Raw genomic sequence first — 16,285 nt, 5'->3', positions numbered from 1 at the left:
CAACACACATATCAAGAAAGTAACTTATATGTAGAATATGTAAGGAACTTTCATGACTCCTTACATAATAAGACAAACACTAAATAAAAAAATAGGCAAAAGGTATGAATAGACTTCTCCAGAGAAGATAGATGGATGGCAAATAAGTACATTAAAAAAGTCACTAGGGAAATATTAATTATGATCACAATAAAATACCGCTATATACATACATATTAAATGACTATAAATGGTAAAAAATGACCATTCCAAATGTTGGCAAGGATCTGGAGGAAATAGAAATTTCATAAACTACTAGTTTGATTGTAAAATTGTACAACCACATTGGAAAATACTTTTTGGCAGTTTCTTTAAAAGTTTTATACATACACTGTGGCCGAGACATTCCACTTCTAGGCATTTACTCAAGGGAAACAAAAACATATGTTGACCTAAAGATAAGATACACATGTTTATAGAGTTTTACTTATAATATCCCCAACTTGCAAACAACCCAAAGGTCCATCAGTGGATGTATAAATAAACAATTTGTGATATATCCATGCAATGGAATATTACTCAGCAACAGAAAGAAATGAGCTGTTGATATGTGGAACAACATGTACAAATATCAAATTAATTATGCTGAGTAAACAAAGCCAGGTAAAACCAGGGTATATATTGCAGGGTTCATATTTCATGTTAATATTGTTAAATGTAAATTTATGTATAGGGATAGAAAGAAGATGAGTGGTTGCTCAGGGAAGAGGTGAGGGAATGCATGGCTTATAAATAGGCACAAAGAAACTTTTAAGAGTGATGGACACATTTGGTGTTTTTATCATGATGACATGTGTATACATGTCAGGTTGCGGTTGCATGCCTTAAATACGTACATTTTCAAGCACTTCAGTTATACCTTAACAAGATTGAACAAATTAGCACTAATAGACAGGTCTGTAGATTTTCCAGCTGTGGAGCAAGTGAGCATCCATTCTTAAACCCTAGGTTAAATTCCAGATTCAGATGGCATAAATCTAATTTTATTTACTCCTGATACTCAACCAAATCTGAATAAAGGAATTTTTTAAAAGCCACAGACCTTTAAGAAACAAGAATAGGGAAATGACAGCAATAAAATTTTGAACGCTTGAATCAGACTGAAAAGTAGCAAATTACCTGAGAATACCAAATCTTCAACTGGGAATGAGTTAAGTCAAGAATCAACTTGCATAATGTTGCAAAAGGCTCAGGAATTATCAGCTCTGAGTACTCTTGGAAGTGGGAATGAAAGGGTGTAGGTAAAAAAGAACTGTTTGCATCTGATTTAGAAGCATTAGATGCCTAGATTCCCCCTCACCTGCTCTATGATCCCATGCACTGCCCTTCTCTGTCCAGACATGGAACTGGAAGTTTATTCCTTGGGTTGAGTAAAACAGAGAGTCTCTGGACTGGAGATGCCTGGCAAAATTGAGAATAGCGGTATTATACTGACAATAAGGTGCTCAGAGAATATGTACACAATGAATACTGAGGCTTCTAGCCTACTTCCCTCATGGGCTTGAGAAACAATAGTAGGCAGACTTTTCCTTCTGGGCAGGAGATTGAATGCTCTATGGAATCTGACCAGCCCAAGAGGAAAATATCTAAAGAAACTGACATTGAAGGTTCCAGATGAACAGTCTACCCAGTTCTGTTGACTGTGAAGTTCTTGGTACAAAAGCTGTGCCCTTGGACTTGTAGCTTCTGTCAACTTTTTAGCTCCCTTTCCTAGATATGAGAAGACAACCAAGGATTACTAGATAGCTGATGAAATTTCTAAATGAGATATAACAACTAAAAAAGAAAAATCCAATTTGGTGGAAAGAATACTTTTCAAAAACTCTCAATATCTCCAGAAACAGAATTTAAAAATTATATACTTACAAAGAACAGGATGCTTCAAAATGAATATCCCAAAAAACCTTGGAAATTTAAATACAGTGGAAAAAGAAATAAAATACTCAAAAAAATACTTGAGAAATTAAAGGAATTTCTTCCTGTGAGTACTGCAAAACCAGAACTCAAAGCAAAATAAAACAAACAAACAAACAAAAAACAGAAATGGAAACTAAGAAAAAAAAAAATAAGAAAATCAGAAGAGCAGCCCAAAGTCCAGGAGTTTCAGAAAGACATTCCAGAGAAGTGAAGGGGAGGAATTCATTAGCAAAAATAATTCAAGATTATTCCCCAAAACAGAAAGATGTGATTTTCTGGAATGAAAGGATGCTGCAAAGTCATTAAAAATTGATCTACTACCAAGGCTCATCATAATATTTCAGAGCACTGGGGATAAAGAGAAGATCCCATAAGCTTCCAGGGGAGGGGAAAACCAAGTTATATAAAAAGGAAAAGAAATTAGACCAGCTTCAGAGTTCATAAAAGTAATATTGGAAACTATAAAACAATGAAGCAATATCTTCTACATTCTAAGGGAAAATAATTTCCAACCTAGAAATCTATACTCAGCCAAATAGTCAATAAAATCCAAGGACAGTCTCAAAACGTTTACTCCCATGTACCCTTTCTTGGGAAGCTACTAAGGATACACTTTATTAAAACAAGTTTGTGAAACAAGAAAAAGGGAGAGATTGGATGGAGGAAACAGGTGATCCAACTCAGGAGACAAGCAAGCTCCCTTTGTTTGATGGTGAAAGGAAATCTTTGAATGAGAATTATCAGGCATTAAGGGGAATCACTGGAGTGTAAATGAGGTTATAATTTCAGAGAGAGAGATGTCTTCAAAAACACAAAGTTGATAGAATAGTTAAGGTAAAGAAATATATCAAGAGGGTATTTAGCGACATAGGGAAGAACTTGAAGCTGACTTAGGGATAAGTACACACAAAGTTAAGCAAATAGGACAAAACCAGAAACAATGTTAGCTCCAGGGTAAGTAGGATATTGAGCAGGGAAGAATTTTAATCATAATTTATATTATGGCTCATTTTTGAATTATATACATAGATTTGATAATGAAAATACTGAATAATCAAAATTTTGACTTTACTAGAAAGGAATGGGGTATGGGGAGTGAACATTTACTTGCAGAGCAAAAAGAACTATACTTTTACTTTCTATAGTTAATACATAACACCTAAAACTGAAAAGAAATCTAGAAATAGCAATGTGATCATGTTCTTGGGGCAAATACTGAGACTCAGCTGAGAGTTGAAAATGATTATGGAAGGAGAAATGGAAAGTGGGGGTGTCTTGAGATTCCTGTTTGTATTAACAAGTCATAGAAGTAGCTTACTCTTGAACTATGTGCATGTATCACTTAGATAAGAAACACAAATTTAAAAAAAATTGTCCTCAGTTCTAGAATTTTCAACCCTTAGAAATTTCTATTCACTCTGGTGTAAACCTTGAGAACTTCTAACACTCCTCCCAAATGTGTGATGAGATCGTGGATCTCATAAGCTCTTTGCTCCAGGGCAGTTTCAAGCATGGCTTACATCTGACACAGCCAACCTCCTGGTGAATGATAGACAAGTGAGAATATCCAGGTAATATTAGCCCTTAGAGAGGTGGAGAATAACTAAATTTTGTTAAGTTGGGGAGAGAGACAAGAGGAGAGTAGTTCCACCATCAGCTAGTTTGTTAGCAGAATTTTAATGTTTGAAACAGAACTATTAACAGAAAAAAATGCATCATTAGGTACGTGAGTGATATGGTCTGAATGTATGTGTGCCCCCTAAATTCATGTGTTAAGACACAATCCCCAAGGTGATGATATTAAAAGGTGGGGCCTTTGGAAGATGATTAGGTCATGAGGCTAAAGCTCTCATGAATGTGATTAGTAACCTTATAAAGGGGCTTGAAGGAGCCTGTTTGCCCCTCCTACCATGTGAGGACCCATAGAAAGTTCCATCTTTGGAGAAGAGAACAGACCCTCAGCAGACATCAAACCTGGCAGCACCTGGATCTTAGACTTCCCAGACTCCAGAACTGTGAGAAATAATTTTCTGTTATTTAAAAGTTACCCAGTCTAAGATATTTTGTTATAACGGCCTGAATGGACTAAGATAGTGGGAAAAGTAAAGATGATAAGAACAGATAAGTTCAGAGCAGATTCATTTATTGGATCACAAAGGAAGATCTTATTCTTCATTTGGACCCATAATTAATTTCAAGGAGAAGTTTGCTGTTTTATATAAAATGGGAAATTCTGAAAATATTTCTAGATGAGGCACTATGGCAATATTACTCATTCAAAAAGGTGGAACTTTATAAGGAACTTTTTCTTCTTTGATTTTATGTTATTTATAAAGAATTTAAGGTATCTCTTAGTGTTTCATGTCCTTCGTTTGGAATTCTGGAGGTAATTTCCTATGCAAACACTTGCAGGTGTTTGGGTCTACAATGCCAACCCTCTAATGACTCATTCATCTCTGGTTGCCACAAAGCACTGGACTAATTTTTCTATGGAAAAATTCAAATATGCCTTCATATTGGGCAGTCAGGAATACTTGTGACCTTATTTTGTAATGGAAATTAAAAAGTACTGATGATAGGTGGGATCAGGAATAGAGATGCTCTTTAAGGGCAGGAGAGTATTACTATTGGGAAAGGTACAGCTTAGAGCAGTGAAGATTTACAATTCTTCTTCTAGTGCCTCTTGGCAGAAAATACTGTAGTATCTAGACCCCATTCTGAATCTGATTTGATTTAGTTCTTGGGCTAGAAGAGAATAAACATGTAGTTAGGAGCATTTCTAGGCAGTAATAGATTGAAGAGACAGGTAGAGTGGAATCTCAAGAAGAAAGAGGGAAAGAAGGAGATTTCTTTGGTCACATAATATTCTAGTTCTGTCTCCAGATATTTTATTTACATATATATGTATATCTTCTGAGTTGGGTGCATGCACACATATGTTGACTCATATAAATCAAAAGCTGTGTGTACATCATTTTGGTATCTTGTCAATCTCACAAAAACTAGTATCAATGAATGTTGTGAAATTTCACAATTCATTAGAGAGTAACGAAGTCTAAATGGTAAGAATATAAACTCTTAAGTTAACATGCTTAATAATTAAGAACTTTTGCCTTGGAGCAGATGAAGAAACCCAAGAGTTATATATTAACTTAACGAAGAGAAAAATATCTATTTAAAGAACTGACCATTTTCTAAAATTTCAGAACAGTGCACATAATTGGTTGCTCATAACAACACAGAAAAGGATGCTCAGTCTATGAAATTCAATCTCTATCAGTTTTGCATTTTATCTGCATCTTTAATATCAGGATAAATATTATAACTAAATGCTTTGGTATTTTCCTGAATATTTCCTTTGGGAGGCTGAATTTTTTCATAGATAAAAGGGAGGTATACAGATATGTTCAATCCTATTTACCAGAATGAGTTTTTGGCTGATCTTTCATATTGTTTTACTGACTGCTAGGAAGAATTGTCCTCCTCCTCTTTTATTTCATAGAACATTTCTCTTTTCTTTCTTCTCTTTTTCTTATCCTTTTTCTCCTTCTCCTCCCCTACCCCTCCTTCTTTTTCTCCTTCTCCTTATTCTCCTCCTCCTCCCCCTCCTATTTCTTCTTCTTTTCCTTCCTCCTCCTCCTTTTCTTCCCCTTCCCTTCCTCCTCCTCCTCCTCTTCTTCTTCTTCTTCTTCTTTCCTCTTTCTTCTGAAATGGCCTCACTCGGTTGCCCAGGCTGCAGTTCCTTAGCACAATCATAGCTCACTGCAGCCTCGAGCTCTTAGGCTCAAGGGATCCTCCCACCTCAGCCTCCTGAGTAGCTGGGACCACAGGTGTGCACCACTGTGTCTGGCCCCTATTACATAGAACATTTTACTAAGTTTTCTCACTGATTTTGTGATGTTGCCCTAATTCCATGCCTGGCACAAAGATTATATAAGCAGTAGGGTACTTTGTGGACTCACGTGTGGCCAGGTTTGTCCTGGGATCTTCACCCTTTCACTCCCTTACTTGTGACTCACCCCAGCCTATACAGAGGGAAGAAACTGAGGTGAAGGGATTCACAGAGGTAATGAGCCCTTGGATTACTGAGGAGGGCTGTGGCAACATCCTCCAGCCCCCCAGCCCCCGCCACCTCAGGTAAAGGAAGCAGAGGTGAGAGGAGGCTCTTGTAACATGTCCTTTAAGCCAACCAAGGAGTTGGCTGCAAGGGTACTACTAGGAGACAGTGAGGGTACGTAGAATAAGAGGAAACTGGCCTTCTTGTCCCCAGCTAGAGACTTTCGGAAGTACAGAAGCCCTTTGCCTTTCCTGGGGCTGCCAGAGGAGTATAGAATGGGGAGTGAAACTTATCCTGAGTGAGTGCACAGTGCTCCTTGATGATTACGCCTCCGTAAATTCAGAGACTGGGGCTTACTGATTATCTGGGGAATTCTGAAGGCAAGAGGGCAGCTGGAACAGCCATAATGACAGCAAAATGAGGGGGTGTCTGAGAGTAGCCTGCTTTTTAAAATCCTTTGGTGTGGAAAGGATGTTTGAGTTTCCCACAGATTAAGAGGATGCTGTGAAAGGTACAAGCTACTTTAAAGGTTTCTTGCTCCAAAGGTGGCTTGCTAAGGCAAGAGAACACCCTAGTAATAGGTTGGGATGGGAGGAGATATACCACAATGGGTAGGTAAGGGAGAATGTCAAGAAGTGAGCACAAGCGTATGCTTTCCACGCTTCTAAAGAAACTTCCTGTGTACCTCACTGAAGTGTTAGGATTTGGATGTCTGACCAACCCAGAGGTAACTGATGGCCAGCCAGTATTAACCAAGGGAGAGCTAAAATGCACAGTAATTGAAACCAACAACAAAACATGCACCTTTCCTTTAGTCTTCTCTTCCTCTCTCCTGACCTTAGAGAAGCCAGAAGAGCAGGGGAAGGATAGGAAGGAAAAGAGAAGGAACAGGTCAGTTTCTTCTCCACCACTGCAGCCCTGAGTTAGGGGAGTAGAAGAGAAGCTTTGAATTGGATATGAAATTAAATTTTGATTTAGACTGGACCAGATATCTTTAATCCCTGCATGGATGTCACCATTGATGGAATGGGGCTTCTTTGTATACCTGAGAGAATGTGGCAGCTATGGGATCTGCCTGAGACAAGGACTGAGAGATGCATGTCCAACAGAGAATGCTTAAAAGCAGTGATTGGAGAGAAGTAAAGCCATTTCCCACTAAATTCGGACTGTTCAGTCAATTGATTATACTGAGAGAGATTATGCAGTAAAGTTATTTTGCTGACTGGTAAAGAGTCCCTTTGAGGATGGTATGCAACTACCACAGAAGTTGGTAGATTTCTTCTGTGAATAAAATCAATGTTTGGGGCTCAGTCTATTTGGAATGACTTATTACTAGTACTAAAATTTGTGTGTGTGATTTACTAAGTCTTTAATATGGTCTTCATTTGTTGCTTCATTTATTCAAATGTTTATTAATTGCCTCTGTCTTACACATAGAAAAAAGTAATGCTAAGGCAGTTGTCACTGTGCTCAAGGAGAAAAATAAAATAACAGTAATTTATACATGCTAGTATGTGCTGGGAACTATTTTAAGTGTGTTATGCACATAAATCTAATGTAATTAATTTAATCCAAAAGGTAGTTCCTCTACAAATTATAATTGTTTAATAATGAGTGAAACTGAGTTGCAAAAAGGTTAAGTACTTTGCCTAAGATTATGTAGCTAGTAAGAGTTGAAGCTGGAATTTGAACCCAGGAACTCATGCTATGCTGCTTCTCATAATATAAGGTATTTCCTCTAATGCAGAATTTAATTTAGACTATGATTAAGTTTAAAGACAAGATTACAAGGAGAAGGATTAATGTGACCTGAAAACATTGGATAAGACTCCAGACTCATATGTTCCAATGCTCCGGGAAGGCCAACCATAAATGGAAGGTATATCTTTAGGACTTGGAATGAAAGGACACATTAGTGTCATTTCCGAGTTTCAGCTGTTTGTAATATTTATTATAATATCTTTTTTGGTGTTATCACCCAGAGACGTGTTCTTTGCAATAAAATAGATAGCTTAATAGATTTCTTTAATATTATTTTGGAGTAGACATCGTAATTTCATTTAGACTTTAAGCCTTGGGAGATATCTATATATGTATCTATAACATCTATATCTATATTATCTGTAGTGTCTGTATCTGTTTGTATTTATATCTGATAATATTGGTGGGTCCTTTGTAGAGTTGTCCTTGAATTCTGGAACAAATCTCTTCTGATGCATTCTGTAAAATATGAGGAAAAAGCCTTTAACTCTTTCATGTCCCAATTTGGGCCAAGGGAACTCATAGCTTAGAAAAATGACACGCTCAATAAACAGGAACAATTAGAAGGCTATTGCTTGTTGTATTTTGGAAACAGCTTTTGAATGCTGGCTTTGTGGCACCTCTTATCTCAAAGTAATGTGGAATTATCTTATACATGAAGAATTTAGCATTCTAGCTGCTGAGAACTCAACATTTCTAAGGTGCTGAGATTATGGATCCTATCACTTCCAGAAATGGTTTTTAGAAAATAAGAGAGTCTAGGCGTGCAACTTCTTAGGAAGGCTTAACACAGGGTTTTTAGTTATACTATTGTGGCTCCTAGGCAAAGTGCAGAAACGAGAGAGCCAATACCTGACTTCTAAACCCCCTTCTGACAACAATCTGCTTAATGACCCTGGGAAAGGCAAGCCAGTTTCCAAAACCCTTTTTAAAATCATATATGAAATTAAGGGGTTTGGACTAGGTATCTAGGATTCTTTCCTGGTCTAACATTTGATGTGTTTCTCTATGGTTCAAAGCATAACCTAATGGGGAAGTTTATGCCATTCTAACATGGCATGCTGGGTTAGGAGTGGATGATAAAATATTTATTTATACCACTCTTTCATTCAGTAAATACAGAAAAAACTGGTGTGAAACTTACCAGTAGGGCAGGAAGTTGATTACTTCTCTTGTTTTGATCTCTTTTATTACATGTCTTTGTTTTGCAGGCTTCTACACTTCAGTGCCCTCCTTGACCTAGCAATAAACTCTCCTCCACACTGAAGCCTTCACTGAAAACTTCAGAATAGAAGTTGGTATAAAGTATAGTAATTATGGCTTTCATGGAGTGACGTGTATGTTAAGGACTTCAAAGCATCCTACTATTCACATGTGTGGACTGTGCTAAAGTAGAAGAATCTATAAAACCAAAGGAAAACAAAAGTGACAAAACTGGAGGACTTTTATTTTTATGGAGGCAGATGGGCAAAGTAAGGTAGGTTGAATGCCACTTCAGTTCTAAAAGTCTATTTATTTTCTCTTGGTCTGACTGGAAGTGCCATCAATATAGCCCAACACTTTCAAGGGAAGGATGACATTGGAGGCTGCGATGGCAAAGAAAATTGTCAAATTGTCAAAAATCAAGCTTTAGGATTCAACCTTTGAGACTCATAATTCATGATCTGCTTTCTTTGCCTTCTTTCTTTACTCAGCCGTGGTGCATGTTACTTTAAATGTTTAGACAAAAAATTCTATCGTAAATATGACCATTTAATTTCCTACAAGGTTTTCAAAAGTTTCTTCTTGGGTTTATTCATCCCTGTGGAAAATTCCTTAGAAAGTTTTAAGAAACTTCAGTGAATACTTTTGGAATAAAGGGAAAGAAAGCAAAAATGCTGTTTTATCATTGAGAAAAATGAAACTCAAAACAAGCTTAACCATCAAACCTCTTCTTTATTCCAATTTGGCATATTTGTAATAGCAACAAAAAGCTGTTCTTAGAAATAATGTGTTCTTAGAAATAAAATGCATATTTCTTACTCCTAAATACCACTGTACGATGGGATTTCCAAGTCAATTTTTGGGGGAAAATGTGTAACTTCTGTATAATGTATTTAGGATCTTAAGTGGCGTATTTCTGTTGGGTGGTTTATATGTTATCTGTAGACAGCACCTCACTACTAAGGCATAAGAAAGAAACTTGTGCTCAAAGAGGAGGGATACAATAAAAATAGAATTTGATGTCAACAAGTGGATTTGATCATTTGCAAAATGGTGATAATAATCCCTTCCGTACCTCACAGCATTGTTACGTTATTAGTTAATTATAATGTTAATAGTACTGATAGTCATCATCTCAGCATTCCCAAGAGAGTCCCAGGGAGGTCATATTAACATCAATTCTTATATTTTCCAGTTTGTTAGCTTACAAAGTGTAACTGCAGAGTCTTAACTTGATATTCACCTTCCCCCACCAGCTCTCCTCAGGTGTGCCCTAGTGGGAACTCAATCTATTACCCTTTTTCTGTTCTTTTTCCTTAGGGGGTGCTGCCGTGAGAAGGCAGATCCCCTACTTCTCTGAAAAGTGCCGTGACATTCCCACTGCTGTGTTGTTCCCCCTTAGTTTCTTTAGGACACATCTACAATTTTCCTTCCTCCTAGAATTGGGAAAAGCTCTTTTATTCGCATGGACTTTTGCTTTTTCACCTGAGTTTGAAATCACCGGGCATGGTTGTGCCTTTAAGAAGTTTCATAATGTTCTTCATAAAAATAGTCTGAACTTTAGCATTTCTTTTTTCCCTGGGATGGAGTCTCGCTCTGTCACCCAGGCTGGAGTGCAGTGGCGCGATCTCGGCTCACTGCAAACTCCACCTCCCAGGTTAAAGCAGTTATCCTGTCTCAGACTCCTGAGTAGCTAGGATTACAGGTGCCCACCACACCTGGTTAATTTTTGTATTTTTAGTGGCGATGGGGTTTCACCATGTTGGTCAGGCTGGTCTTGAACTCCTGACCTCATGATCCGCCCACCTCGGCCTCTCAAAGTGCTATTACAGGTGTGAGCCACTGTGCCTGGCCTGAACTTCAGCTTTTACTTGTAGTCTCTCTCTCTCTGAGAATGAGCCCTTGTTTTGCTAAGCCAGCCTGGGGAATACAACCCATTCCACCCTCCATTTTTGATCATCCTTCTTCCTTTGTTTCTTCCTCAAGTCTCTCTTTTCTCCTTTAGAAAACAGACACAAACACAGACACACACACACACACACACACACACACACGGACAAGAGCAACAAACAAAGTATATCCACCCACACATACACAAAAAAATCCTCCAAACATCATTAATTCATGGAAATAGATGGGGAGAGAAAAGATTGTCAGCCGCACACCAGCAATCACTGACTCAGTCTAAACAAAGCATAACATAATAATGGTACACAACAGAGAATCACCATTTGAATTTTATGACCAGGTCTTTAATAAGTATCTTGCAGCCTGTTATAGAAAAGCACTTTTAAATAGTGTCATATGTCTCATAATGGGAAAAGCATCCCCCAGAAGTATTGAGCTTCCAGCAATAAAGGCATTTAAGTAGACATATTATATGATCAATTTTAAGAGGCATCCAATATCTGTTGTCCTCATTGCTGGATTGGAAGAAACCTGGGGGCAACGTATCATTTATTTAGCATAACATTGTATTTTGCATAACACTAGAGTTTCTAAAGAATTTTCACATATACTAAGCTATTTTAATCCTTGCAAGCACCCTGTGAAATAAAGCAAGGATTGTGCTTATTTAATAAATAAGGAAAGAGGTTCAGTATGATTGATAAATTTTCCTGGAGTTTCAGGGCTGGCAAATAGCAGAACTGGAGTCTGATGGCAACCAATTATATCCTTAAACTTTACATATATTGCCCAGTGTAAAAGTTCAACGAACGCTCATTTCTTTGTTGTCTGGAAAGGGCTGTTGAAAAAGCAAACCTAAGTGAGACTTTTTGATCGTCCATGCCTGCCCCAAAGTTCCAAGAAGTTTTGAATCACGTAAAAACAATCAGAAAACCCTGTTGGTTTTATTCGTTTTTTTCCTCCATCCCAGCTGGACTAAAATATGCAAAAGCTATGGGATTTCATGTCATACCAACTGTACAAATTAGCGGCACAGTAGATGGTGAGTTTCTTCAGAGCAGGAACCTTTCATCTTTTTATATTTCCTCCTTATGCTACATAGTATTGACTTAAAAACACACCACCACACACATGTAATTAAAGAAATGGATAGATGGAGAGACGGATGGATAGGTGGGTAGGTGGAGGTGACTAGGGACCCTAGAGTCTGTGACATAAGGAACTAGGCCCAGTTCTTAAAGACTCATATTGCAGCTGGTCTTCTAAGAATCTCCCTAACTTTCTCGCTACCATTTGACAGACAGACATTCTGCTACATTTTCTCTCCTGGGTGACCTATAAGGGTTTACATTCACCAGTTCTTGTAACTTGTTCTTCACTCAAACCCAGCTTGCTGTTAATCTGCTGTGTCTAAATAGTAATGGATCCTGCACCTGCTCTAAGACAGGCTGTGAAGTGAGGCTTCTTTCAGAGCCTGCAAATTCAGGACTCCAGGAACTGCAGAATGGTTGTTTCATGATGTATAGCTGGAGGTGTGTACTTCTGTGTGTTGTTGGTCAATGATGATAAAGTAGGTATGAGTGCCTCTGTGAATTTTCTGTTGTCCTTTCAATAACCACCATTTAGGAGCATTTAATCAGGTATAAAGTGCTAGCGGTGGGAAAACCATTTCAGGTTGCCATTGCACTGTGGAGGCAATTGTGGCCTTTTTTTCCCCCCATATTTTCTAAACTACTAAAAATAGTGTTTCACATTTACCTGCATAATTTGATGTCTGCTCTTTCCCTGCTTGAGCAGATAACATGATGACAGCTGCTCTGATCCCTAATTTTCCTTTTATTTTCGACTTTGACCATGGAAACATGTTGAGCCCCAAGGAAGCACTCAGTTTTACTATCAACAGGTAGAGTTGCCCCCTTAACTGGTCATAATGTCTCCTAAATAGTATCAGGCCCTAGTAATCTAGGAGGCAATCCACATTCCCTTACTGAAATAGGGAAGGGGAAGATTCATGATAGAGGGGATATTGAATATTTGAATGTCGTGCCTAAGTATGCTTACAGGTTAGTATGCTGTGGATATTGATGCTTATAAATCTCAAGATTTTGGCAGTTCTCAAAGTACAGTCTCTATCACCAGCAGTATCAGTATCACCTGGGAATTTGTTAGAAATGCAAATTTGTGTCCACCCCCATCCCCAATCTACTGAATCAGAAAATCTGGGGGCAGGGCCAGCAATCTGTGCATTTGCACAGATGATTCTGATGCTCACTAAAGATTGAGAACCACTGGTTTTAGGATGTTTACAAAAGGCTGAACCTTTTTTCTGTCTTTTTAAAACAGTGGTGTGGACAAATTAAATTGTCCCTTTTCTGAACAGCATTTAATCATACTGAACAATTATTCATACCTTTTCTCAGGCATATGTTAATCATATTAGAAATGCCATTCCTTTATCATGCAAAAGGGTAAAATCAGCAACATCCTTCCAGTGTGGGTGGGTAAATGAAGGCTCCGATACAAGAAATGAAATGAAATATGTATGCAAACAGTTCTTAGTACTGAACAGTTTAAAGAAGGCCTACCTTTGCACAGAAAATGTCTGTAAGAATTACTCACTAATGCCGCATAACAGAGAGAGGAAGAGCAGAAGATAATGTGGGAATAGGGTCTTTTTAAAAAGATAGCATTTTAAAGAAGAAACTTATGTTTTATCATAGACAAAATGCTTTGTGTAGTACTAAGAGGGGCATATCTATGCCTTTAATGACACTCTAAGCCAGTGCTTTAAAATTTTATTGTTGTTTTTATTGCTTGGAATTCCATTTATCTATGAGAGTGTTGGGTTAATGTGTGGTAAGCACATTGCCACATCAGTCCATGATTAATTAGCTGACATTTATTGAGTACTTAATATTTGCCCCAAACTGGATGAAAATTGGGGAATATAGAAACTATCATCTCTGCTTTCTAACAAGTTTGCAATCTAGTTGGAGAGATGGGAGTAAAACTCCTGAAAAACTTGGGGTCAATAAGATAACATGATCAAGAATGAGAAGACATGACATAGACTGCAAATGCAGGGAAAGTGCACTTTGGGGAGTGGTCGCTCCAGTGTTTAGTATGTCAGAAAGTAGGCTTCATGGGGCAGATGGATCTCAAAGGATGTCTAAGATCAGCAGTGGATTGTTTGCAGAAATGGCCTAATTCTTCCCCTGCTTGTATCTCTGCTCTTTGGCATTGCAACTTTTCAGGTCTTTATGTGAAGATGTAGAGTCTACTCTTCTGCCCCTAGAATTTGAACTGGACTTGTAATGGTGGCAATGTTGACATGCTAATTCTGAGCCTAGACCTCAAGAGACCTCACACATCTCTGGCCACTCTCTTGAAACGCAATCAGCTGCCAAGAACAGTCCCAGGTTAAGTCTGTGGGAGGAAGAGACCACATACTTTATGAGATGAGATGTTTCAGCTGAAGCCATGGGAGACTAGATAGCCCTCAGCAGAGCCATCAATGAGATCAACAGAAGAACCCCCTAGCTGAATCCAGTCCAAATTGCCAACTTGCAGAATCTTGGGCTAAATGAACCAACAGGTCACCAAATTTTGAAGTGGTTTGTCATATAGTGACAGATAACTGATAGAAATCTGAAAGGTAGAGAAGAAGAAAGTGTTCTAGGCCAGAGCTGTACCTCCCAAAAAGTCAAGTCAGAAATATGTGAGGCCAGGCTAGAGAGAAGTAGAGAAACTAGTAGGATTGGATGTTTGAACCACTTTCTTTCAGTAAATCGCTAGAAGCACCAGGCAGGGTTCAAGCGAACATATGCTGGAGGCCAGACCTGCCCAGCTATGCTGCTAAATGGTGATCTTCTCCTGAAGTGCTCCATCAGGGAATGAGAAACAGGAATCTCCCCTTGCCGAGACACACAGGGAGCCTGATGACCCTGTCCCTCCAAACTGCACTTTGAGAGAACGGAACCTTGTTTTGTAGCCAACTATATTATGCCAAGAACAAAAAGATCTTTGTAGTTTACCGTCTGTTTTTATTTTTTATATAAAAATCTAAAGCTTCTATGACATACTTTCAAGAAACGGCCAGAGGCAACACGTAGAATCCCAGAGTAAAGATATCATGAAGTTAGAGTACTTTAAAATTCTTCAGTTCTCACAATGTGGATCTATCGCCCATTGAACAACAACTTTAACTGTTTTATGAGGTCACTGAATATATTTTTCACCATAAAAGAACATAAGAGGAAATATTTACCTTGAAGTGCTAAAAATGTGTTCCCTTTCTGTGGAATGGTATTTGTTTGAAAAGAATATCCCAGGAGAGGATGGATTCTTGTTTTAGAAATAGCTCTTTAAATTTGGCAGGACATGTGGGGATAGGGGGACAGATGGGGGTGGAGGTGGGGGAGCTTGGTATTCAGGTGGCACAATACCAGGTGGATGTTAAAGACCTACAACTCCTTATGCGTGGGATCTTTTGTTCCAGTAGCCCTAGGAGCTTCTTTCATTTCATGTTTTATTTTTTTGCAAAACCATTACTTGACAAAGTGCCATAAACTTTATACAAAATGGCCTCGTTGAGCAAATATTTTATTCAAACTATGCTCCTATCAGCAGTACCACACATGTCATAAAGTCATGGTGAAGCAGGAATTTCAATAAAAGAAAAAGCGGGGGTCATGAAGACCGAAGGATCAAAGGAGCAAGGAGTAGAGGAGGCGTTACACCTGAAGTGGACACTGTGTGTGCGCGTTGCAAGGAGAGAACGCGTTATAAAGTTGTTGTTTTAATCGCTGCTTGTCGCCTGCGAACATGTTGCTCCCTTTTAAGTGTCAAGCAAGCGGTTCACCCGAAACTTTTCTGCACCGAGGACCCGCACGCCCGGGGTCCCACCTGCCCCTCTCTGCCTGCCTCCCACCGGCGCCTGGGCATCCTGCGCCGGCTACAGGTCCTTGCTCACTGAAGCGTCACCTCTCACTCCCCAGTAAATCTCCGCAGCCCACTCGGACTGCAGCCTGTTTGCCGCCCGTCCTCCCATTGCAGCACTCGGGGCGACAGAGAGGGAGGAGGCGCGCGGGGACTGGGACGCCCAGGAGGACCCACTCGCGGGTCCGGCTCCGCTCTGGCAGCAGCATGGGGAAAGGACGCGCGGGCCGAGTTGGCACCACAGGTAAACAGACTGGCGAGGCGCAGGACGCTGTCGCCGCCGCGGCCACCCAGCGATTTCCAGGCACGCAACTCCGCCTCCAGGGCTCTCTCCCTCGCGCTCTCTCCCAGCCGCTTGCTCGCAGCCCCAGCAGCAGCCGCAGCACCACTTCACACAAAGGACTGTCACCCGCGGAGCAGCTCCTCCACCTCCACGTCCTCCTCCGGTGACAGCAGCCCCGA

At 39.3% G+C, this 16,285-nt stretch overlaps 1 protein-coding gene across 3 annotated transcripts in view; it reads left to right on the top strand.

The window, feature by feature from the left end:
* The first annotated feature begins 15,863 nt into the window (after positions 1 to 15,863).
* Positions 15,864 to 16,285, top strand: part of NRG1 (neuregulin 1) — a 1,213,919-nt gene continuing 1,213,497 nt past the window's right edge. For 2 of the 3 annotated variants that reach the window (XM_011977709.1, XM_011977708.1), the window contains exon 1: positions 15,946 to 16,067. In XM_011977709.1, coding sequence (XP_011833099.1) covers positions 16,031 to 16,067 — 37 coding nt within the window. In that variant the 5' untranslated portion in view covers positions 15,946 to 16,030. Of the gene's footprint in view, positions 16,068 to 16,285 lie in introns of all 3 variants that reach the window. The other variant, XM_011977710.1, reaches the window with a different exon arrangement.

The sequence above is a fragment of the Mandrillus leucophaeus genome, unplaced genomic scaffold, assembly GCF_000951045.1.
Source record: "Mandrillus leucophaeus isolate KB7577 unplaced genomic scaffold, Mleu.le_1.0 Scaffold183, whole genome shotgun sequence".
Classification (NCBI taxonomy): domain Eukaryota; kingdom Metazoa; phylum Chordata; class Mammalia; order Primates; family Cercopithecidae; genus Mandrillus; species Mandrillus leucophaeus.
This window is presented reverse-complemented; position numbering and strand designations above follow the sequence as displayed.